This window comes from Agelaius tricolor, unplaced genomic scaffold (assembly GCF_023055355.1).
Source record: "Agelaius tricolor isolate 1412-34295 unplaced genomic scaffold, bAgeTri1.0.p SCAF_4, whole genome shotgun sequence".
NCBI lineage: Eukaryota > Metazoa > Chordata > Aves > Passeriformes > Icteridae > Agelaius > Agelaius tricolor.
This window is the reverse complement of record NW_027269264.1, coordinates 44,144,290-44,166,845: the sequence shown is the minus strand read 5'-3', so window position 1 is coordinate 44,166,845 and position 22,556 is coordinate 44,144,290. Positions and strand designations below refer to the sequence as shown.

At 40.7% G+C, this 22,556-nt stretch overlaps 1 protein-coding gene across 6 annotated transcripts; it reads left to right on the top strand.

Moving 5' to 3' along the window:
- Positions 1–5,132: 5,132 nt before the first annotated feature.
- Positions 5,133–22,527, top strand: ZNF131 (zinc finger protein 131). 6 transcript variants are annotated; one of them, XM_071425464.1, is made up of 9 exons: positions 5,401–6,468; positions 9,134–9,272; positions 10,677–10,778; positions 11,754–11,898; positions 13,715–13,758; positions 13,993–14,078; positions 14,181–14,403; positions 17,956–18,086; positions 20,392–22,527. In XM_071425464.1, exons 1-9 carry the CDS (start codon positions 6,394–6,396, stop codon positions 21,052–21,054), a joined length of 1,608 nt encoding a protein of 535 aa, XP_071281565.1. In that variant the 5' UTR covers positions 5,401–6,393; the 3' UTR covers positions 21,055–22,527. The 6 variants fall into 6 exon arrangements, with proteins under 6 accessions (XP_071281567.1, XP_071281563.1, XP_071281565.1 ...); XM_071425462.1 differs by having other exon boundaries at positions 5,399–6,468; positions 13,993–14,403; XM_071425463.1 differs by lacking the exon at positions 5,401–6,468 and adding exons at positions 6,485–8,041; positions 8,135–8,292 and having other exon boundaries at positions 13,715–14,403.
- Positions 22,528–22,556: the final 29 nt, after the last annotated feature.

Genomic DNA, 22,556 nt, shown 5'->3' with positions numbered 1-22,556 from the left:
TCTGACTTTTTTCTTGTCAGGGGAAAAAAAACCAAACAAAAAACGAAACCAAAAAACCCACCAAAAAAACACAATATCAAAAAAACCCACCTAAGTAGGGTTTTTTTTTCTGCTGATCCTGCATCATAAACCTTGCCAGATTTCCTGTACGAGCTTAAAAAAAGGAAACAAAATATGACTGTGAAGTGAAAAAAAATTTGTAATGATTTATGAATCATGGCAGTAAAGTTGCTGAACATTCTCTTCAGCTAACAGGCTTTCAGGAAGAGAGACCAGAAAACAAAATGCAAAAGCGATCCCATGACTGCACAAAGTAATAATTAACAATAAACACTCTTTAATTGTATTCCCCTTTTTGCAAAGGTTTCTTGCTTGTAAATGTTGTTGTTAACTTTCATTAATTCCTTAACACAGCTGTCTGCCTACGTAAATTACAAAGTACAAAACTAAAGGACAGTAAGGAATCTCAGTAGTCCTGAAGCCAAGGTAGGACTTCAGTATCCACTGTTCAGGCAAATCATTATGCAGTCAGCAGCTCGGGCACTGTTTGAGGCATAGCGTGTGGATCATGTGTGATCCACATCAGGTGGATCATGGCCTTAAGAACTGAAATGACAGAAGCTGGGTGGTCTTCCAGTAGCATGTGTGCTTTGGTAGCTGCTCCACCTGCGAGTCTACGGAGCGAGTGCTCACACAATAGTCAGCGCAGTCCGGTCAATGTGACACAGAGCACACGCTGTCTTGCACAGACAGAACATGCACTTGATGGATGGAAGGCTGTGCCAGAAATAAAAAAGTTCTTGAAGGAAAAATATTCTTCTAGAAAACAGGAAGAATTCTAGGTTGCCCAGCTTTCCAACTTTTTATTGCTCTTAATCTTATCTTTATTGCATGTGGAATGACTCTCTGATTGTCTCCAGGTTCTGGAGTAAAGTTTATAGTGAACATTTTATGCCCCTATCAGCCAAACATAATTTCTCACAGCAATGGTATGATTCATAGGTCTACATTTTTGTAGGAAGATTACCTGGCCTGAAAGAGGAGTAATATAAAATGATCTGTTAATGTTTCTGCATGTATAATACATGGAGGTACAGTTGTGGGCTAGGTCAAATTTTTTTCTTACAATTTAGCTTTAACCCCTCCTAGACTCTGTAGATTTTCATGGATTGTGAAAGAGCTTGAAAAAAGCCACCACATGTCAAATCCTGATGCACTGTGACCACTGTTGCTTATAAAAAAAAGCCCCACAAAACAAAAATATTTTTGCAAATGAAGTTAAAAATTTGGCTGTGGAACATTTGGGTCATGTCTGAAGAGGTACTAACTAAATACATGAAATCTGTAGTAATAATGTCTGCGTATGTTATTTCTACTCATGATGCACAATGCACACCCATGCAAAAATTTCCCAGTTATATGTATTTTAATAATAAATACAGATAACTTTTTAACAGAGGTTTTCTCTAAGAGGTTTTCCAGACAAGTCCTGACGTAGACAAAGTCTGCTGAATTTATATGATCTTCCAACACAACTAATTTTATATTTATATGTATTATTCTATATTATGGGATTAAAAGAAAAAAAATAGCCAAGTACTTTACATTTAATTTCTTTAGGCATGCTTCTTGTAATCCTGCAGAATCCTATAGTTTATGAAACTCAGGAACAGTAAGTAGCTGGACTTGCTTCTTCCTCCGGACATTTAAAATTATACAAAAGAAAATATTTAGATAAGAAGTAGAATTCAACTACCATCGCTTGCAGCATTCAACAGACAGTGATATCCCTGATTTCACCAGTCAGGTGCTCTTTCTGGGGTCACAAAAATATGAAACTTGTAAACAGTAGATAAGACTTGGCATGGAGCTTGTACGTCAGCAGATAATACTGAATAGATATAAATACACATCCTGTCCTAGCTGGACATTTCCTCTGAAAATAGATAACGAAGGAACAGGCTGACACGTTTGTGTCACAGGACTAAGGTCTAAATATTTTTTGACATCAACCACAATTCTACACATTACAGCTTTCAAGCATTACATTTTGTAGTTACACTATCATTTTTACTTCCATTAACTCCTTATATCTTCCCTTCACTCTGAAACTAATAAAGAAATAAGGAGGATGAACAGAACAGCTCTCTGTCAGAAGCACAATCCACATTTATTTTCCTTTTAAAACTTTTTAAACAGACACTGATATTATTGCCCTTGGCATACCTATCAAAGGGGCCCCACAGAAATGTTTTCCTCTTGCATAACAGCACACATCTGGCTTGCTCTAGGCATGACAGCACAGCCTTCTCATGCACAGAACAAGTACCGTGCAAGGGAGACGTACTGACTCGCCCGATACAGAGATTTCTCGCAAATGATTGATAACACTACAGGAAGGAGCAGTTGATTTCATAACAATTTTCTAATAGAAGAGACCAGTACAGGCTACATTGCAGATACCTGTATTCTGGCTGGTGAATAATTTGGTTTTGATGTGGGATATCTGGGTGTGCCATGAGTGCACTAAGGAGCTTTCAAAACCATTTTTGGGAGCCAGTCAGAACTGTCCAGCAAGCTGGATGTAGGTCAGAGGCTGCCAGGTGGATGGCCCTGCACTAGATGAGCTAATGGTCCCTTTTGGCCTTCATTTATTATCTGAATCACCTGCTTTTGGACAACAGGTATCTACTAACTGCTGCACAAAAGCAGGCCTCCTTGATTTGACATCTCTAGTTTATTAATTCCTACATTTCCTCAGACAAAGAGGTGTTTCCTTTATTAAAGAAGGGAAATATGTAATTCACAATTTTCTACTATTAATTTAGTACTCATTTTTGGCTGTTTGGTACTTACAGCTCCCCCTGGGAGAGGCTCACAATGCTCAGCCTGGACAGATGCTCTCAGCCCTGTTCAATCCTGCAGTGAGAAGCTGGAGCTAGAAGAGAACATCTACACTTCAGTAATTTTCCCAAATTCAGCTGAATGTTATGTCCAGAAGATGTATACCACGTTATTTTAATTAATACAGGATTTTCTAGTGCCATTGAGATGATTCTGGAAACGGAAAAAACATAGGTAATTTTTAGGCATATAAATGGCTAATACAGGTTGAACTAAAGCTATTGATCAAGATCCTTTAGATGTTTGCTTAACATACTCTTCCTTATGTAAATAAAATGCATTATAAACCAGGTAGTTTCCAGACTTACTAAAACTAATTTGCATTGTTTTGTAACATAGGTCTTGGAAATCTTGGAGGTAGTACTGGGAAACGACATATCCATCTCTGAGAGAGGAAAAAGAGAACATAAGAGTTACAGCTTAGTCAGTGTAATTTTATACTTGAAAAGCTATTAGGACCAAGTATGAACTGTTCATTTAAAACCTTCAGCCTAACCTCACAGTAAAACTAAATGGAGGAAGCCATAGGAAAAAAAAGAAATACAGTGGAGAATGCCATGAGAAAAAAAGTAAATGGTCAGAGCAAACCATACATTAATCAAAAACAAGCAAGACACCAACACTGGAGAGGTAGAAGGTACTGGGATGGAAAATTTTAATTCTTGTTTTGTACTCTGCTGCAGTGATAGATTTAGCAATATTTCTATTTGGATTATAAACTATCGGAGATATAGTTCTTCGACTAAAAATCTGATCTCTGCTAGTTTAAAACAAACCTTCATATATTTTTAAATGCAGGAGGCATCAATATTGCTTATGTACTGTTGTGTTCCAGAAAACCAGAATGGGTGTGGCAGGCAACTCCTAGGCTGCAAATAACTGTCTGAGCAGACCTACTGACAAGATCAATAGTACTGTTATGTTAACAAGGCCATTAAGCAATAAGCACCATGGGAAAGGGATGGAGTTCAAAAACAAGTCAATTTTCAGGAATTAACATGGGCAAGCTAATTAGAGCCACTGTATGAGGCTGCTCTTCTCTTGTCAGCTTTAGCATGGAGGCTTTCAAAGGGATGATCGTGCTGTCTGTTCTGACAAGTTAAATTATTATACTGGTTTATTTGGATGAGTACATTTTCATGTGGTGTAAGGACATGAAACGTGGATGAGTAGGGGTCCCCTGAAGACTCCAGTGTAGAAAAGAAACATGAGTTTCACACTGTCAGCGCTCAGGCAGGATGGCAGAGGGGCTGCTTGCAGCCAGTGCCATGGACTTGCTGTCTCACTAAAGTGCCAAATAGCCCAGGAGCTGTGCTGGAGCTGCAAGGTGCTGCCTGAACCTTTCCTTCCTCAGCCGTGGGGACCTGGAGGGGCACATCAGGATGCCACAGAGGCTTGCTGGGCGGTATTGCACTTCTGACTTTTCAGCTTTTGACAGTGCTTCATGACACTCATTTTGGACACAGCTCAATCTGTATTATAAAGTAACACGGTGTTATGGAACTGCATGGAAGAGTGGCTGTGTAACAGAGTCAAGGGACATGGGATAAAGGGAATCCTGTGGGTATGAGTCCTGCCTGTGAGGGTCTATGTGGCCCTAACACCTGTCCTCCAAAATGTTCTGGTATGCCAGACTAAGGAATGCACTGCAATGTAGCTGCAAAATGCATCTAGAAGGAGAGACACAGGCATTCCTCATCAAGAGGAACAGAGCTGAACAACAAGGTGATCAAGGGACTGGAGTATCTTTGTTATGAAGACAGGCTGTGGGAGCTGTCCCTGTTCAGCCTTGAGAAGAGACAACTGAGAGGGGACCCCATCAGTGTCTCTCAGTGTCTGCAGGGAGGGGTCAGAGCAGGACTGGGCTCTGCTCGGTGCTGCCGAGAAAAGGGACAAGAGATAATGGACAGCGAGAGGTGCAGAGGAAATTCCACCTGAACATTGGGAAGAACTCTACAGCACAGATGACCAAGTGCTGGAACAGATTGCCCAGAGATTCTGTGGAGTCTCATTTCACAGATACTGAAGAACTGTCTGGAGACAATCCTGTGCCATGTGCTCTGGGATGATCCTGCTTGAGCACGGAGGCTGGGACAGATGACCCGCTCTAGTCCCCTCCAGCCCGACTCGTTCTGCCACTCCGAACCCGGCGCACTGCACAAATGGACTACAACTCCCAGCATGCCCCGGGCCTTCGGACCCCGCCCCCGCCGCGCGCGCGCCCTGTCGCGTGGAAGGTGAGCGCGGGGCAGGCCGGGAATGCGAGTCGGGATTGGCCGGCGCGCGCCCCGCTTTCCAGCGTGCCGGGCAGCAGGAAGCGGCGGCGGTGGAGCGGGAAGCGGCGCGGCGAGGACCTGCTCCCGGTGAGTCCCCGGCGGAACCGCCTCCCCACCCCTCGGAGCGCCGCGTCGTCGGGCCGCGACCCGGCCGGGAATTGAAAAGGGATCGATTTAATGCGCGCTTTGATGACGTAATAAGGACTAACGAGGCGGCGGCGCTGCCGCGCGCCAGGCTGGGGCCGGCAGCAGTCAGGTCCCCTCTCGGGGCGCCCCGCGGGACCCCCGTGCCTGCCGGCGCCGTCTGCACCGCGCCCGGATCCCCCGTGCGCGGCGAGCCTTGGGCGCGGGCCAGGCCTTCCGCCTTCGCCCGCTCCGGGCACTCGGCGGGCGCTCATTGGCTTCTGCGCCCGGGGCGAGGGCTGCCCGCGCCTCGCGATTGGCGGGGGTCGCGCTGAACGACACCGGCGATCGCCAATGACGCCGCGGGTGGCCGCGGGGCGCGCGGGCCGCAGCCCGCGGGAGGCGCGCGCGGGTGGCGGGGAGCCCCGGGTGGGGCGGCCGGGGGTGGGGGCGCCGCCTCGCGGCCGTTGTGCCCCCGATCCCGGGGAGTGGCACCGATCCCGCGTCCGTGCTGCGGGGCGAGGGGCAAGATCGGGATCGGGATTGTGCCTGCGCCGTGCCTGAGCGTTGGTTTTGAGGAGAACGTACGGCAGTGTACATGAGGAATTCCTGCTTTGCACTGGCCGGCCCGCGGCTCCCCCTTTCCCAAGATGGCGGTGCTGTGGGCCGCCGCATCGGCTCCTGCGGGTCAGCCGAGCTGCCCCGGCGCTGCCCCGCCCGCGCCTCTGGGATCCGTCTGCGCCAAGCTAACATCTGGTGCCCGGAGTCTGAGCAGCTCCTGCTGTAGCCCAGAGGAGTAGTAATAATAGCATGTTTCACTGGGGCGGATTTATAAAAGCAGCTCGGCAAATCATATGCACATCACATGAAATGTGTGCAGGGTTACAGGCTTACAAGGCTCAGGCAGTATTTCGATGAGTCTTTCAAGGAAATTGCATAGACAATTGAAGCGGTCCGCTCTCTGTCGCTCATCTGTGAGCCCACTCATAAGTGGGAATTTGGATTGCTTCTGTCCATATTCCTCAGCTGCTTTATTTTCCCGACTGTACTTTTCACTCCTTCCTCCAAAGCAGTCACGCTCTTACTGAACATGTGCTGTTTTGTGCAGTGTGACCGAGGTTTTTACGAGTGCTCAAAGAACGCTGCAACACCATTTAGATACACAGTAAAGTCACGTTTTTAACTAGTTCTGTGTTAATTAATGAACTGCCTAACATAAATTGTATGTTTCTTACTATGTTTTGTAAGAATTCCAAGAAAGAAACTTTTTAAAGTATCTTGTGTTTGCTAGGCTAAGGTAGGTCTATTATTTTGAGGTTTGAGGTGTTTCTTTTAAGATATCCCCACAGTCAGTTTGGGAGTAAAGCAAAAACCATGGGAGATGAAAATCATGAGAGCTGGAGATCGAATTTTTAGTTTAAGCAATTATGCTTTCAATTGCAAGTCATCTGCCCTTCTATAATGTGTCAAAAATGGGCAAGAAGAATTAAACTGTGAAGTGTGTAGCTTACACCTTCCCACATGAGACTTTATGTGAAATACCAGATGGTGAAGAAAGGCTTGAATTTCTGGTTGTCTCTCTTAGACCCACCATTACAGATGAAGTGAAGAGAATGCAGCAGCAGCATTTCCCCTCCCTTCCACCTCATCTTCCCCTGCAGGCTGGGCTCCTCTGCCCACTTGAAGACCCTGACAGTTGTTTCTGGTGTGAAATATGGAATATGTAGAATTTTCTTAAAGAAGGATTTGCTTTGCTGTTTGATCTTTGTGTACTGTCAAGCTTCTTCAGCAAGAAAGGAGATTTAATCCATGATATAGAGAGTGGCCTACAAGCTCTAAGTAATGTCCAGGTGTTAGAAAAACAAATTACTTGTGGGTAAAATTGCCTTCTTAAGCTTATGAAGACATACTTCCGTGATCTCTGACCTAAGGGCAGGCTAACAAAGCCTGGGAAAATGGGTATACCACTGATAGTAGACACAAAGAATCTAGAATTTAGAGGCTACATGGACGTGTAACAAAAACCCCAAAATAAGGAGCAAACAAATAAAGCAAACTTAGCAATTGTGTTGGAATTGGCTCCAACTGGGTAACCGGTAATTCTGGTTGGGGAAGATTGCAGCTACCAACCCAAGAAACCCACTGATCCCAAAGAAGAGGGCGGCTGAGCCTGTGGACTAATTAGCACGGGAAGCAAGAAAATCATTAACCAGTAGAAGAGAGAATGCTAATTAATTAGAGAACTATGTTACTTGTAACTGATGAACACTAATCCTTTTGCTTGCTGGCAAAAAGCAATAATAGCAAAATTAGCAATAATTAGCAAAAAGTTTTTATAGTTGGGTACTTGATTAGTGGAATTGCACTGGGCAATGCCCAGGCTTGCACAACTCTGGAATCGATAATCTGTGTCCCCTCGAGTGTGTGTAGTTATTGCCTCGTTGCACACTAGGTAATGAATCCGACTTTTGTGGGCAGCGTTTCTGTGGTTGACAGCATAGCAATAGCAGGTACGGCCGGACTTCCCTAAGTAGTTGCTTCTGCTCTACTTGATTTGCTCTCTTGGCAAATCAATTTCTTCATGGGTGACTTTTTTCTGAGAGACAGGAAGTGTGTTTTGTGGTGTAAACAGGAACTCCATAATTCTTATTTTCTGCAGCATTCTAAGTTTAAGCCACATTGGTGTGGGAGTTGAAAATGAGCGTTGCTTCAAGGATCTGAAATAATTTTGCCTGGAGGTAAATTGTGAAGTGCTTTCATTGAAGCACTTGGATGTTCTGCTGAGGTTCTTCTGCATATGCAGCAGACTACTGTCTGCATCTCATCCACAGGCACCGAGTTCTGCTAGACCTCTCCAGGTCTGAGATCCCCTGCAACTCCCACCCCCAGCTATGTTCATTGTGTTAGTAAGGGAGGAAGAGCTGTCTCACTACAAGCATTATACATCAAAAGGCTGGCAAAGAATATTTCACTTTACAGAGGAAGAAGTGTAGTAGGATACATGAATAAGCTTGAGAGCAGATTAAATCCCTGGCAGTTGTAATGCACTCAGACAATAAAAAATGCTGCTCTATTACATCCCTATTATAGGAAGTAAACAACTTGTGTTCATGAGCTGCTAAGTGTGACTTAAATATAAAAGTTTAAAGAACTGTCTGTTAACCAATTGGATTGGAAGGATTGCAAGAACTGTATGAAGATTCTGAGATTATGCTGCAGTGGTTATACATCAAAAGGCTGGCAAAGAATATTTCACTTTACAGAGGAAGAAGTGTAGTAGGATACATGAATAAGCTTGAGAGCAGATTAAATCCCTGGCAGTTGTAATGCACTCAGACAATAAAAAATGCTGCTCTATTACATCCCTATTATAGGAAGTAAACAACTTGTGTTCATGAGCTGCTAAGTGTGACTTAAATATAAAAGTTTAAAGAACTGTCTGTTAACCAATTGGATTGGAAGGATTGCAAGAACTGTATGAAGATTCTGAGATTATGCTGCAGTGGTGTTGAATGAGTAGCTGTGGAGATGTTGCATCCCTGTAGTAATTGCTTTGAGGGTGGTGGATCCCTGCTGAATCTGTAGGATAAAGAAATACCCACTTTGGCTGTTTCTTCATGTGTCCAAATAAGAATATTCTACATCCTTAACTGTGCCATTTCCTACCTGTCAGCTAACATTGGATAAAAAAGCAAGCAAGACAGTTTTTCGATTGGTTTTAAAGTCCTGGCCAAGTGCTAGTTAGTTCACATTTGTATAATAACCTGACTCTGCACAGTATTTACTGACTGGCACAGTATTTTTTCTCTCATACTACATTTGTTCTGCAGACCAGGCCTTTTGCCATGGAAGCTGAGGAAACGATGGAATGTATCCAGGAATTCCCTGAGCATTATAAAGTTATTTTGGATAGGCTGAATGAACAACGTGAGCAGGACCAGTTTACAGATATCACTCTGATCGTCGATGGTATGTACAGGCTTGACAACTAGTTGGTATTAGAGAATTTTGAAAGCTGTGCTGGGATGCTCTTGGATTTTTCATGGTCACATGTCAGATGGGGCTGTGAATCAATTCTTGGTTCTGTACCTGTGTGCAAGTTACTTGGAAAGTTTCATCATAGTGGTTAGTAATTTTACTTCTGCTTTCCCAAACAAGAGACTAAAATGTTTTCAGATAGAAGCCCTCTTCAAAACTGCCATGGTATATTTAATGTGCTAAGGATTCCCAAAACATTGTTAAAATATTTTTCTGTGACTTGAGTTGTCTGACTGCATGCAGAGAACTTTTACAAATACTGTGTTTAAATAAAAAAAACCCTACGCCTTGAAATAATACTTACTTCTCATAGCAGCTTCTCTGGTATCTGTCTACTATTTTAATGTTTTAAAAACTTTTAAAAGGGTAGAAGCACACACTTTTTGTATGTGTTCTAAGAGCATAAGAACTGTTTTAAAAGGATGATGAAGATACAAGTGCTTATTATTTCCTTAGAAAAGGTGGTATGTAGTAGATCATTTAAGTCTGCTTCATATTCCAAACATATTTTAGAATGGATGAACACTACAGGGAATATAGGCAGTGTCCACTAGGACAGATTTAGCTAAAGGAGTTGCACCTGATCTTTAAAAGGATAGCAGCAACTCACTTGAAGAAAAAGGATCCTGCAGAGTCCAGATTAGAAGGAGGTAAGCAAATGAAGAAAAAAAAAAATTCTTCAGGAACAGCCACGGTTTCACTGATAGTGCTTTTCCTATGTTTGCTCCTGCTCTGTCATTACCAAATCCTTGTGTTGAACTCAGAGGTGGTTTTGTGTGCAGCTGTGTGGTTCTAATCTGTGTTGCTTCCTTTATCCCTGTACCACTGAGCCCCATGAATGTGCATGCCTCCACTGGGGAGAAGAAATACAGACTCTGGAAGACAGAAAGAATAGAGCAGAACCACTTTTGTTCTGTGGTGTTTATATTGGTGGCGGTGATAACATATATCAGTTTGTAGGAGCAACAAAAACATGAGACATACAGAGCTAAGCCCAAGATATAGCAAGAAAAGTTTGCATAGAAATTTCCCATAATTCATTTCTTAAATATCTGAAGAGTGAGTGAGTGAGTGAGTAGAGTGAGTGAGTGAGTTGAGTGAGTGAGTGAGTTGTCCAGCTGGTTGAGTTGCAGAGCTTTAGCCAGGTCAGCAATGTCAGCAAGGTTCTGTGTGAGAAGGGACAAGCCAGCTGCAGTACTATCCTGTGTTACAAGGAGAATCATTCTGTATATGCTGCTGGAATAATGTTTACACTGGGTGCTCTTTTTTTCTGCATGTGCACTATGAAGGGAGGAAGGTGTTACCTTAAACCAAACTTTTTGTCTCCCTTTGCAGGTCACCATTTTAAAGCTCATAAGGCAGTTCTTGCTGCCTGTAGCCAGTTCTTCCACAAATTCTTCCAAGATTTCACTCAGGAGCCTTTGGTGGAGATTGAAGGTAATCTGACTTGCGCAAATAAAAGCATTCAGAGTTGTGTGCTCAAGCTGGAAATTATTGTAGCATCCTGAGTAGAGGCTAGTGCATAGAATCATAGAATGTTTAGGGTTGGAGTGTAGAATCTTAAGATCATCTAGGCCCAACCTCCCCTTCCTTGGGAAGGCTTGCCTCCCACTAGACCAGGTTTGTCAAGGCCATATCCAGTCTGGCTTTGAACACTTGAACATGCTTGGTTATTGAAAGTTAACTTTCTAGATCTTACTTAGTTCTTGAGTTGTTCTGAGACAGTTACCATCACTGGAAAGAAAACCCCCTGAAAAAAAATTAAAATGAGAACAGTTTAATTCCAATTAAATATATTGGAAGGGAAAATGTGAGTTTATGTGGTGCTTTTTCCCCCTTCTTTCCCCTTATACATATCCAGTGAAGGTCAGGCAGACCCTTTATATGTTGTTAGGACTAGCAGTACTACACAAAAGCTTTCCCAGAGAAAAGCCATTCTGGTCAGCTGAAAAAGGCTGTCAGTGATGGCCAATGGCAAATGCCTTGGCTGGGATGCTGGGATGCAAGAGCAGGGCAAACATGGGGTAATATTTATGTGATAGGAAGGGAGGAAATGAAATTCTTGGAGCAGCATTTCAGCCTCCAGGAATAGTATTTTTGTGTTTAAATCTATATATTACTGAAACTGCTTTTTTCCATCTTATCATTCCTTTTATCTTTGTCATGGCAAAACTCCACAGTTGTTCAGACTATGTTTTTTTATTCCAACATGGGAGAGGTTGGAACTAGGTGATTATAAAGGTCTATTCCAACCCAAACCATTCAGTGGTGCCATTTAAGGGTATGAGGTTTATGAAACTGGTGACTACAGTGCTGTTATCAAAATGGGGTGCAGGCAAGTGTGCAAGATTCATTGGGAAGATAAGTCTTCAGAATTGTTAAAGGTAATTTGTTTCTCTTGCCTGTACACAGGTGTAAGTAACATGGCATTTCGTCACCTAATTGAGTTCACCTATACAGCAAAGCTAATGGTACAAGGTGAGGAAGAAGCAAATGATGTTTGGAAAGCTGCAGAGTATCTACAGATGCTAGAAGCAATCAAAGCACTTGAAATCAGGTAAGCACATAAGCCTCTTTTTCTTCCCAACACTGAAGGAGAGAGTCTCAATAAGGCTTGTGCAAGGGCTGGGTGCCAGTTATTTGCAGTGCTGTTCTTTATACTGGAACCTCCTTAAGTTGTGTAGAACCATATATTCTTCTACTGTAACATACATTTCAGCATTACACAGGGTAAAACAAGAATGTCACATTCATTGGGCTAGAACATGATGACAAGTGACATGGCTTCTAAATGTTGCTGATGTTGTAGGGCTGTGACTCTGTGGTAGCTGATAGTTGGTCTCTGTGCTGTCTGATGGCCCACACCTGATTGACAGCTGACTGTGCAGTGACAATGTGTCTCTGGTAATCAGACTACATTAACAAATTTGTGCTTGTTTTAATTTTATGGTTCTTGTTTTGTTTTGTGGTGTTTTGATTTCGTGTAGCTTTTTTGCTCTTTCTGAGAGAATAAACTCAGAATAAACCTCTTGCTGCAAAATTAACCTCTCAACCTTCTTGAATGAATGTAACTGTTAAAGTCAGTTTTATCTGGGTTCAATACTCAATCAAATGTTGCTGTTTGCATCTGTTATCCAGTACCAGGAACTGTAATCCACTGCCAAAATCTAGCTTGAAAAAAGTGGGTGCCAGTCCCATCATGCTGTTTTTCATCCTCTTTCTTCCATTTCACTTCCATAAAGTACTCTCATGCTCTCATTCCTTCTACATGCTACACTAGTTGCTTTTGGAATGTGATCCAGGAGCTCCTTGCAATGTGCCTGTGATCTGGTAGACATCAGAAATCCAGGCTATATGAAACTGGATTTAGCTACTCTGTTTTCCTGTGTGTGAACACACTAAGGTGACATTTATAAGCTGCATTACATCATTAGTTACACATCTGACAATATGACTTGGAGATACTGGGCAAAGTCTTGTCTCTTGTAACTAGAAAGCCTGGAAGTGATAGGGAGTGAAAGGATTCATCCTGGTGCAGAAGAAGGGTAAAAGCACAGCTTACTCCAGTCAGTCTATTTGATGGGAAGATAGCCACTTATTTTTGAAACTGATGATCAGTAGTAAAACCTCCAGCACAGCAGTGCTGTGGATGACTTGAAAGCATTGACCCACTCAGCTGTGTCTGAGATGCTATGCCATCCCTAACATTTTGGAGGAAGGGGATTGTGTGTGTGTTATGCAGAGAGAACAGCACAGAACTGAGGGTGCGTTTAAGCCCAGAAATTAAACTAGAATACCCCTTTCACATCCTGTTTTTAATGTCAGCTATTAGCATGCGCCTTCCTGAATTATGGGATGTGTTAACCCGTGTGTGTATAAGCATCATGTGAAGTGACAGCTGAAGTGTTTTCTGACAAGCTCTAAGTACTGCTTGCAGTTGCACACAATCCAGAGTTTAAGAGGTGAATGGCATAGGAGGGACTTAAACCTTATTTCTGAGTAGGCAGGCCAAAGAATTAATTATTTTAGAGAAGTTTTCTTTCCAAGTAGAGAATTTCACAAATTTCTAGATAAGTCATTAGGTTAACTGCCTTTTCTTCTAGATGCTTTGTATCATTGAAGCAGAGCTATTTACTTTAAATACTTTAAAGTATTTTATCAGCTTTAACAATGTTATTTTACTGCACTAAGGAGTGTAGATTAAGGACAAATTAGCACAGATTATATGTCTGATGTGCACACAGATAATGTGGTCATCATTCAACTTCAAGAAACAGCTCGGGGAGTGTTGGATGCAGAACCTAGATTACTAGACAGGAATTTTTATGTCGTTGTTAATTGACCTTAACCATGTTTATGCAAATGTTTTTCAGGAACAAAGAAAATTCATCACCCTTAGAATCAAATGAAGCACAAGGTAAAAATAAACCGAAAAAGAGGAAGATTGCTGAAACCTCTAATGTTATCACAGAAACACTGCCATCTGCAGAATCAGAGCCTGTTGAAATTGAGGTTGAGATTGCTGAAGGGACGATGAAAGTGGAGGATGACAGCATTGAAACCCTTGAAGAAGTAGCTTCTGCAGAGCAATCCATAAAGTACATACAGACAACAGGTACATCAGATGAATCTGCTTTGGCTCTTTTGGCAGATATCACCAGCAAGTATCGCCAGGGAGAGAGAAAATGCCAGATGCAAGAAGAAGGTGATAGTGCAACTGACCCCTCGTGCAAACAGGTAGAAGGTATTGAAATTGTGGAACTTCAGCTGTCACACATGAACAATTTATTCCACTGTGAGAAATGTAACCGTTCATTTAAATTGTTTTACCATTTTAAGGAACACATGAAAACACACTCTACTGAGAATTACAAATGTGACATATGCAATAAAAGATACCTACGAGAGAGTGCTTTGAAACAGCACCTCACCTGTTACCACCTTGATGAAGGTGGTGCCAGCAAGAAGCAAAGACCTGGCAAGAAAATACATGTATGCCAGTACTGTGACAAGCAGTTTGACCATTTTGGGCATTTTAAAGAGCACCTTCGGAAGCACACAGGTAAGAACACTGCTACAGTCCTGTGATTGTGGCCTTCCTTCTAGTATTTTGGGCTTTTGCATGTTTTGGGGAAATAGATAACATGCTGAAGACAATCAATGAGTCATGAGTGCTAGAAATACTTGGCTTCTAGTTATAATGAAAATGGTGGTATGTCTTTTTGTTTGTTCATGGGTTTTTTTTGTTTTCCATTGATGTTGGAAACTTGGTGGATTGAGTCAATTAAAAATAGGCACCTAAAACCAGAAAGTAGTAAAGAAACTTCTCTATCAAGTCTGTTAAATCTTAGAGACTTTTTTTTCAAAATACTCCCTTAAGTCATGTTCCCTTCTTCAGAAACACCAAACTGAGGAACTACTTTTATTTTCAAAATTTTCTAGTAAATATTTCTGTTGAAATATTATTTGAATCACAATCTTCTTTGTGGAATACAGTCTAGAGAGTTTCTTTTTCTAACAGAACTTCTGAGCAAATGCCTACTAGACATAAAATACCCTCAAAGAATTATGTCTTGTACCATCATGTTTAGAAAGTTTCACATTTGCTCTTGTCTCATCTCATCTATGACTTGAATTTTCTTGGTTAAGTATGCAAAACTACTAAAACTGGCAAAACATTCCTAGTCATAATAGTACACTTTTTTTATTGTGAAAACTGCCTCTTTGAAATCTGGGTAGCAAAAATCTTTTGAGTACAAAGTGACTTGTCGTCCTCCCTTCTTCTTTTTAGTATAGGAGGTTGCCTCTTCATCTCACTGAAAAGTAAGCTGACTGAACAGACACTGAAAATGACACAAATAACTGAATGTAAAATATATGTCATCTTGATCTTCCAGATGTTTTTGTTTAATATGCCAGTCATGAGTCATAAGTAAAAGTTTAATGGAGGGTAGCAGCTCTATTTCTTTTGCAGTTTGTTATTGTTAAAGCCTTTTCATTAGAATGTATAATTAATTTAATTAGAATGTATCTGTGTATGGGACTGCTGAGTATTAATATAGGGCAGTGTCCAGTCTATTCCCAATAGTCTCTTAAAAGTTCCTTTTATAAACAAGCTTTGGGAAGTTCTTATTCCCTGTAAAGGAGGGAGTGTTTCTCCATTATAAGCAATTCAAACAGGTGCTAAAAAATCAGCAGTTAGAAAAAACTATTAGCAAAAACACTAAGCAAAAATCTATTTGGAAAAAAAATTGTGGCAGATAACCAGAGTAATGCAAACTATGTAATATGTTCGTTGCTCTTGCAAAGAAAGTATTTTCAATTCAAAACAAGTTAGCATATCACAAGAGGTGCAAAATACTTACTAAATATGTATTGATCTAATAAGTATAACATATGGAATGTAATTACTTACAGTTTAACATTTTCAAAAGCCTTAAGCTTAAAATCAGAACAGATATCAGCATTTAACTGTGGTCTCCTAAGGAGAATGAAAAAGCTCCCATTCTGTTACAGGCTTTCTAAATTCTGAGTTCTGTACAGCACTGGTTGAATGCTAAAATGAACTTGAAAGGCCTGTGAGAAAATGCCCTAAAATACTTTATCCTGTTGTTGTTCAATCACTTTACCAGCAATTACATTGAAATAGCAGTGGGGCAGTAATAGGTTGATAGAATGGCTTGGGTTGGAAGGGACCTTACATATCACTTAGTTCGAACCTCTGGGGCCATGGGCAGGCTACCTTCCACTAGACCAGGTTGCTGCGAGCCACATCCAGCCTGGCCCTGAACATTTCTCATAGAGAGGATAACCACAGCTTCTCTGGGAAACTTGATCCAGTGCATCACCACCCTCTGAGAAAATAATTTCTTCCTAATATCTAACCTAAACCTACTCTGTTTTGGCTTAAGGCCATTCCACCTTTGTCATTATCACTACATTCTCTTAAAAGTCCCTTTCCAGCCTTCCTGTAGACTGCCTATAGGCACTGGAAGGTGCTCATAGACCTCCCTGAAGCCTTTTCTTCTTCAGGCTGAACAATCCCAAGGCTTTCAGCCTGTCTTCACAGCAGAGCTACCAGGAGGATCTGCTCCATGATTTTTAGGGCATGGAGGTTAGACTGACTGGCCTGTAGTTCCCCAGCTCTTCCTTATGTCTCTGTTTTCAAAGGGTTGTGCTTCTGCTTCTCCAGTCATCTTGAAATTCACCAGACTGCCACACCTCTAATTTTATGGATAGTTGATAACCAACTTCTTCACCAGTTCTCTCAAGACCAGCAGATGCATCTCTTCAGGTCCCATGGACTTCCTTTTTATGTTTGAGTTTGTCCAAAAGCTCTTTGGTCATCCACACATGCTCTGTAGAATCATAGGATTACAGAATGGTTTGCTTTGGTAGGAACCTTGAAGATCATCTAGTTCCAAACCCATCAACTAACCCATGATTTTTGACCTGCCACACTGAAGGCAGTTTGGCATCCTCTGCGTTTCCTGTACTACACTCACCAAATATGTACCATTTTGTAACCATTGAGGGGAATGTTCCCACCATTTAACATCTTTTTGAAGCTTTCAGGTGTGTAAGTGATACTTCAGCTACTTGTGAATTTCTTTTGAAAAGCTAATTAGGAACTTGTAAATATATTTCTGAAGATTGTTTTTCCACTGCAATGCCCAATAAGTATTGCATGCCTGAAAATGCATGCTCTTAAACTAGCTAGGATTGATCCTCATGGTATTCCCTGAAATGGCTCAGCCTCTTTTGAGTTCATTATCTGTTTGTTTCAGTAGTAGTATTGGTGGCAGTACCTATACAGGTTATTACAGCCTTTCAGAGGAAACACGCTCTTCTAGGTTTTTTTGTAATTTAATTTGCTTGAATGTCACTGTGTTTGTGCATGGTGCAACACCCTTTGTTCATTACCACTTGATGACAGCATAGTACCTTGGATGATAAAAAGACCTGCTTTCAGCTTCCCCTGCTGTTGTCCTTAGCTGGCTTCTATGTTTGATACCATGGTTGAAATAGCCAAACTGAGAGGAATTTTCATCTTGCTTGTGCCCATTTATGTCCCTCTGTGCTTTCTCTTCCGTGTATTATGGGGCAAAGTTGGATGCAGGGTTTTTTTTGTTTTAGTATTGATGCACTGTTATTTCACAATCATTCTGTGCCAGCTTCGTTTTCTGGAGCTCAGTTTCAAGCATAAGCTGTTATTACTGAAAATAAAAGGTTGTACTATTTAAATTTTTCCTTCTTTAATATGTCACTTTGTGTATTGACTTATGTTGATTCTTTAATTGTAATTATTATCAGATTAAAAGTGTGAAATAAAGTGTTTAAAATATTTTACCAGAATACTAATATAATTTCCACAAATACCTTAAAAGCTACTGGTAATTGTTACGTTGGTTTTCTTCTAAATGAGACTTATGAATCTACATCAGTTTTTTGCCCTTTTATATTTTATTTTCATCTTTTTTCCTGCAGAATAATCCTGTTGGCCACATCTTTACAGTGCATTTATCAACCTAGATGAGCGAGAAAGAGAGGGAGAGACCTGAAAGAAGACTGGGTGGTTTTATACACTTACAAATCCTTGTATCTGTCTCAACAGGTGAAAAACCCTTTGAATGTCCAAACTGCCATGAACGTTTTGCTCGGAATAGCACACTGAAATGTCACCTGACAGCCTGTCAGTCTGGAGCTGGTGCTAAAAAGGGAAGAAAGAAGCTGTATGAATGTCAGGTAGGTAATGGAAATAGGTTAGGTGCCTCCCTCTTTCAAGGAGCATGGGAGGACTGAACAGGAGAGGCAATGAGAGTGGCTTATGTCTCTAAGAGCTACTTCTGTAAAATAATATTGAATCACAAAATCACAGAATATGCTGGTTTGGAAGGGACGCACAAGGATTGAGTCCAACTTCCAGCCTTGCACAGGATATCCCAAGTCACACCCTGTGCCTGAGAGCATTTTCCAAACGCTTCTTGAGCTCTGTCAGGCTGGTGCTGTGAGCACTGCCCTGGGGAGCTGTTCCAGTGCCCAAACACCCTCTGGCTGGAGTACCTTTTTTGATATCCAGCCTAACTGGCACAACTTCAGGCCATTCCCTCGGGTCCTGTCACTGGTCACCACAGAGAAGAGATCAGTGCCTGTACCCCCTCTCTAACGAGGAAGTTGTAGACAGTAGGGAGGTCTTTGGATCACATTAACCACAATATGCAGATAAATCCTCACATCTAAGTATCCCCATTTAAAATTTGGAATTACTGATGTGGAGCCTCTAATACTTACAATCGTAGAGATTCTTCTGGGTAGGCTGCATTTTACATTTGCTTCTTTTTCAAGATTCTTGATACACTGACCTAGGCCTTTTCCACTTCTAAGCATGCTTCACAAAAAGTAAAGCCCAAAGTAAAGTCCAAAATACAAATTATTGTTTAATTTCTGTTCTGTTATTCTCTGTTTGATACCAAACATACTGATTTTGTCTGGAAAGTAATTCAAATTTATTATGGCAGTCTGTAGTATTTTTTAAGCAAAATAAATGCTGTAGAGATTGCTAGGGTACTTACTTGGTCACTATATGTAACTGACGTTTGAAAAACTGTTGAGATAAATCTTACTTCACTTTTAAAGGGCTGATTCAAGTCATAACTCATTTTGTAAACTTCCTCTTCCTATCACGGATGTTGTGAATGTGGATTTGTGTCCCTTCAGCCTGCAGAAACTGCTGCAATTCTTGGATGAATTTTTCGTTTTTCTCTTTAGAACTAAATTTGAACCAATCTTTGTTCACTGAACAAAGATGAGAAAAAGTTGTGCTTTCTTGATGAGTCCTTTTGTGCTCTTCAGGTGTATGCCTTGAAAACTGAATTAGATTCTGTGTGGCAAGAACAGTAATTGTGTGCCCTGGGCATTGCTGCTAGTCATTAGCTTTATGTATGACTAAGTAATTTTGAGTGCTTACCTATAATATTAGTATTTTTAAAACTGTATGTGTAATCTCCTTCTGAAATGTGAGCCTGGGGAAAAAAATGTGTGGCAATAGTATTACAACCCCTTTTAGCTGATTTCAGCAGCAAAATGGAGATACTTGTCTTGACTACACAGACCTGCTCTTGAGTTAATCCTGTTAGATACTCCCTCCATCACCTTTCTGTGCAGTTACTGAAAATCATGAAGAGTTACAACATCCTGTTTCAAAACTGTTTGTCAACAGTGAAGGGATGTTGATATGTGTTCTTGTTGCTTTCTACAGTGAAACACATTTCCATGGACAAAAACTCTTGAGCCTGTGGGTTTTTTCACTCCAAGACTGACTCCACCCCACTCTTCTGTCTCCTCTACACTGCATCTCTTTTATTTCTGCAGTCTGTGTGTTGTTTTCCAGCTATTTACCTCCAGTGCCAGCTGAAGGGAAGGGAGCTCATGTGCTTTGTGAAAACAGTATGTCTGATGTTGAGGCAGTACTTTTGGCTGGAAGAGAATGAGAGGGATGGAGTTTTAAAAGTTTTATCTGCTGAAATAATTCAAGTGGGGGTTTTTTTTAATCACAAAATGTGAGACTTCAGCCTAGCCTTTTAAACCTCACGATGTCATGAGCAAGTGAAAGCTGATAAGGAAAAGTTGTTCAGTAGTACTGCATCTAGAATGTCAGTTAAAACAACAGTCTGCATTACACTTTCAGTGCACCCTATTAATGCATAAATATTTCTACACCCAAAACTCTAGTACCAGACATGTATTGATTGGGGTATGATACTTACATGAATATCAGATGAGAAAACTTTCAAATGGTCTACTGACTTGTGAATTTTGTAGGTATCTTATGCATGCACAACTCAAAATAGATCACCATTCTTAAAAAAATAATAAATAAATATCAAGTCTTCTGTTCATTTGAAGCTTTCTTCTCAGCTTTTACCTCTAAAATGCATGTTTTTTGAATCCAAGTAGCAAGAAGGTATACAATGTGAAGCCATGATCTCAGGCACTGTATTTTGTCACATTCCTGTTGGCACTGTTTAACACGCTCTATCTTTTGTTTCAGGTTTGTAACAGCGTATTTAACAGCTGGGATCAGTTCAAAGACCACTTGGTAATACACACTGGTGACAAACCCAACCACTGTACCTTATGTGACCTGTGGTTTATGCAAGGCAGTGAGCTGAGAAGGCATCTCAAAGAAATGCACAATATTTCAGAACTATTAGTGACAGAAGAGGTTCTTCCAGTGGAAGCTATGGAAGCTGAACCAGTAACGTCAATGACTATAATAGAACAAGTTGAGCAAGTGCATGTCCTACCAGTAATTCAGGTACAAGTGGATCCTGCACAGGTAACTGTGGAACAGATGCACCAGGATCTCATACAGGACAATCAAGTAAAAGGCACACAGATGGAGGAACTGCAGGAACAGGTGCAGATTAGTTACTTGGAAGTTGAACACATTCAGACTGAACAAGGTGCTGAAGTTCATGTGGAGCAGTTACATGTCGAGCATGTAAATCAAATACAGATGGAAGAAGTACAGGCAGAACTTATAGATGGAACAGACCTTGAACAAGTAGAATATCGAAGTGTTGATCAAGGAGAAGCAGAAGAAAAGGATCATAATGAAGCAGATGATGCAGATAAGGAACATCATGAGCAAGCTGAAGACTTAGAAACACAACAATTAGTGGATACACAAAATGCAAAAGTGGATGAGTAGGACACATAATGACACTGCAGTTTTAAGAATTAAATACCAAATTATTTTTGTTAACTTTTGCATTGGTTTTTGAACCGTCACTGGTCACCTTTCCAATATGCTGTCCATATGGAGCTGGACAAGTGGACCAAAATTAGCTTTCTTCATGTACAATTAAACTTCTCTCATATGTGAAAAATACTTCCCCGTTCATGTAGTGCCATGAAACAGAAACTACCACAAGACATGGACAACTTTGTGAGATTTTTAGCAATGAACAACTTGTATCATTGTATCATCACACCATTCCTGGGTTTATGTAAAAATAATTTCACCTCTTTTCCTCTTGCAGTAGAGGCAAAGTCTTGTATAAATTTGCAGGATGTCTGTGGCAGGAGAGTCAGTAAAATCTGAGGGGTTCTGCTGTAAGTGGCAATTAACACACCTGTGAATTTTTGGATCTTAACTTTCAGGCTGGGCTAAAAGCACTGTTGCTGGAGGTCTCTGAGCACAAAAGTCCTGTGCCTTTTCAACAATGAGTGGTTAAATTTCCACAAAGTTTCTAGAGTTTTTGAGAACTTAGTTGTGTGAAAGGCAGTGTAGGTAATGTTATAGTGCTTTATATTTTTGCTTGAAATTGCTGGTTACTGATTTTCTTTTTGCATTAAATTTAAAGGCGGGGGGCTGAGGGAGGGAACAGACTTCACTTGGAGGCAGCAGGACATACTAAATGGGACACTTAAAAATAGGAAGAGCTTGAATAGTCTGTGATAAACATGATTTGGAAGAAAGCTACAAGCAGGCTCTTCTTTTATAAATAATCATTTTTGAAAATGAATATGTTTAAACATAAACAGAGACTTGTCTATATGGTATCAGGTTCTTGGGTTTTTTTAATTAAATTCTGACACTTGACAAAAAGATGTGCTAAACATAAAAGTAAAAGCCATAGGTATGAGTGCTAAACTGTGGATTGAAAAGTAGAAATGTAAATAGTTTAATCAATATTAGAAAATAAAACAGTACCAACCATTAAATGTTGCATTATTTGTTTCATCCAATATATTAGAAACAACTGAATGACTGGCAATTAAGTGCCAAGTTCCAGTGTTAAGGATCAATCTCATTTTTAATATGATTAGTAGCTTTTTATTGTAAAGTTAGAATCTTTTAGAAAATGCTTGTTTGGTCAAGGATGTTAAGAATGTCTTAATTACTGCTGGAGGTTAGAGGTGCTCCAAACTGCTGAAGAAACTTTTCTTTCAAAGCCTTAAATTAAGGGAAGAATTTTTGCAAGGACAGTCCCTACTGCTCTTGGTAATACTTTAGATCTTAGTTAAAATCAGGCTTTTCTATTCTATCTTCAAATGCTGAACTGTTTCCTGGTATTTGTGCTTTTATTTAGTTTCATTCAATATTATTGTGTTTCATCATAGCCTTTGAGGAACTGTTGCAAAAAAACATGAATTGCAATTAAAATTTCAAACAATTTGATTAATGTAACTTGCATTTTTTTAAATTAT

Excerpts from the sequence above, each read along its gene's own strand:
- ZNF131 (XM_071425466.1), top strand. The coding sequence starts at position 9,149 with ATGGAAGCTGAGGAAACGATGGAATGTATCCAGGAATTCCCTGAGCAT. Across the intron at positions 10,779-11,753 it reads GCCTTTGGTGGAGATTGAAG|GTGTAAGTAACATGGCATTT; the intron begins GTAATCTGACTT and ends GCCTGTACACAG. Across the intron at positions 18,087-20,391 it reads AGAAGCTGTATGAATGTCAG|GTTTGTAACAGCGTATTTAA; the intron begins GTAGGTAATGGA and ends CTTTTGTTTCAG.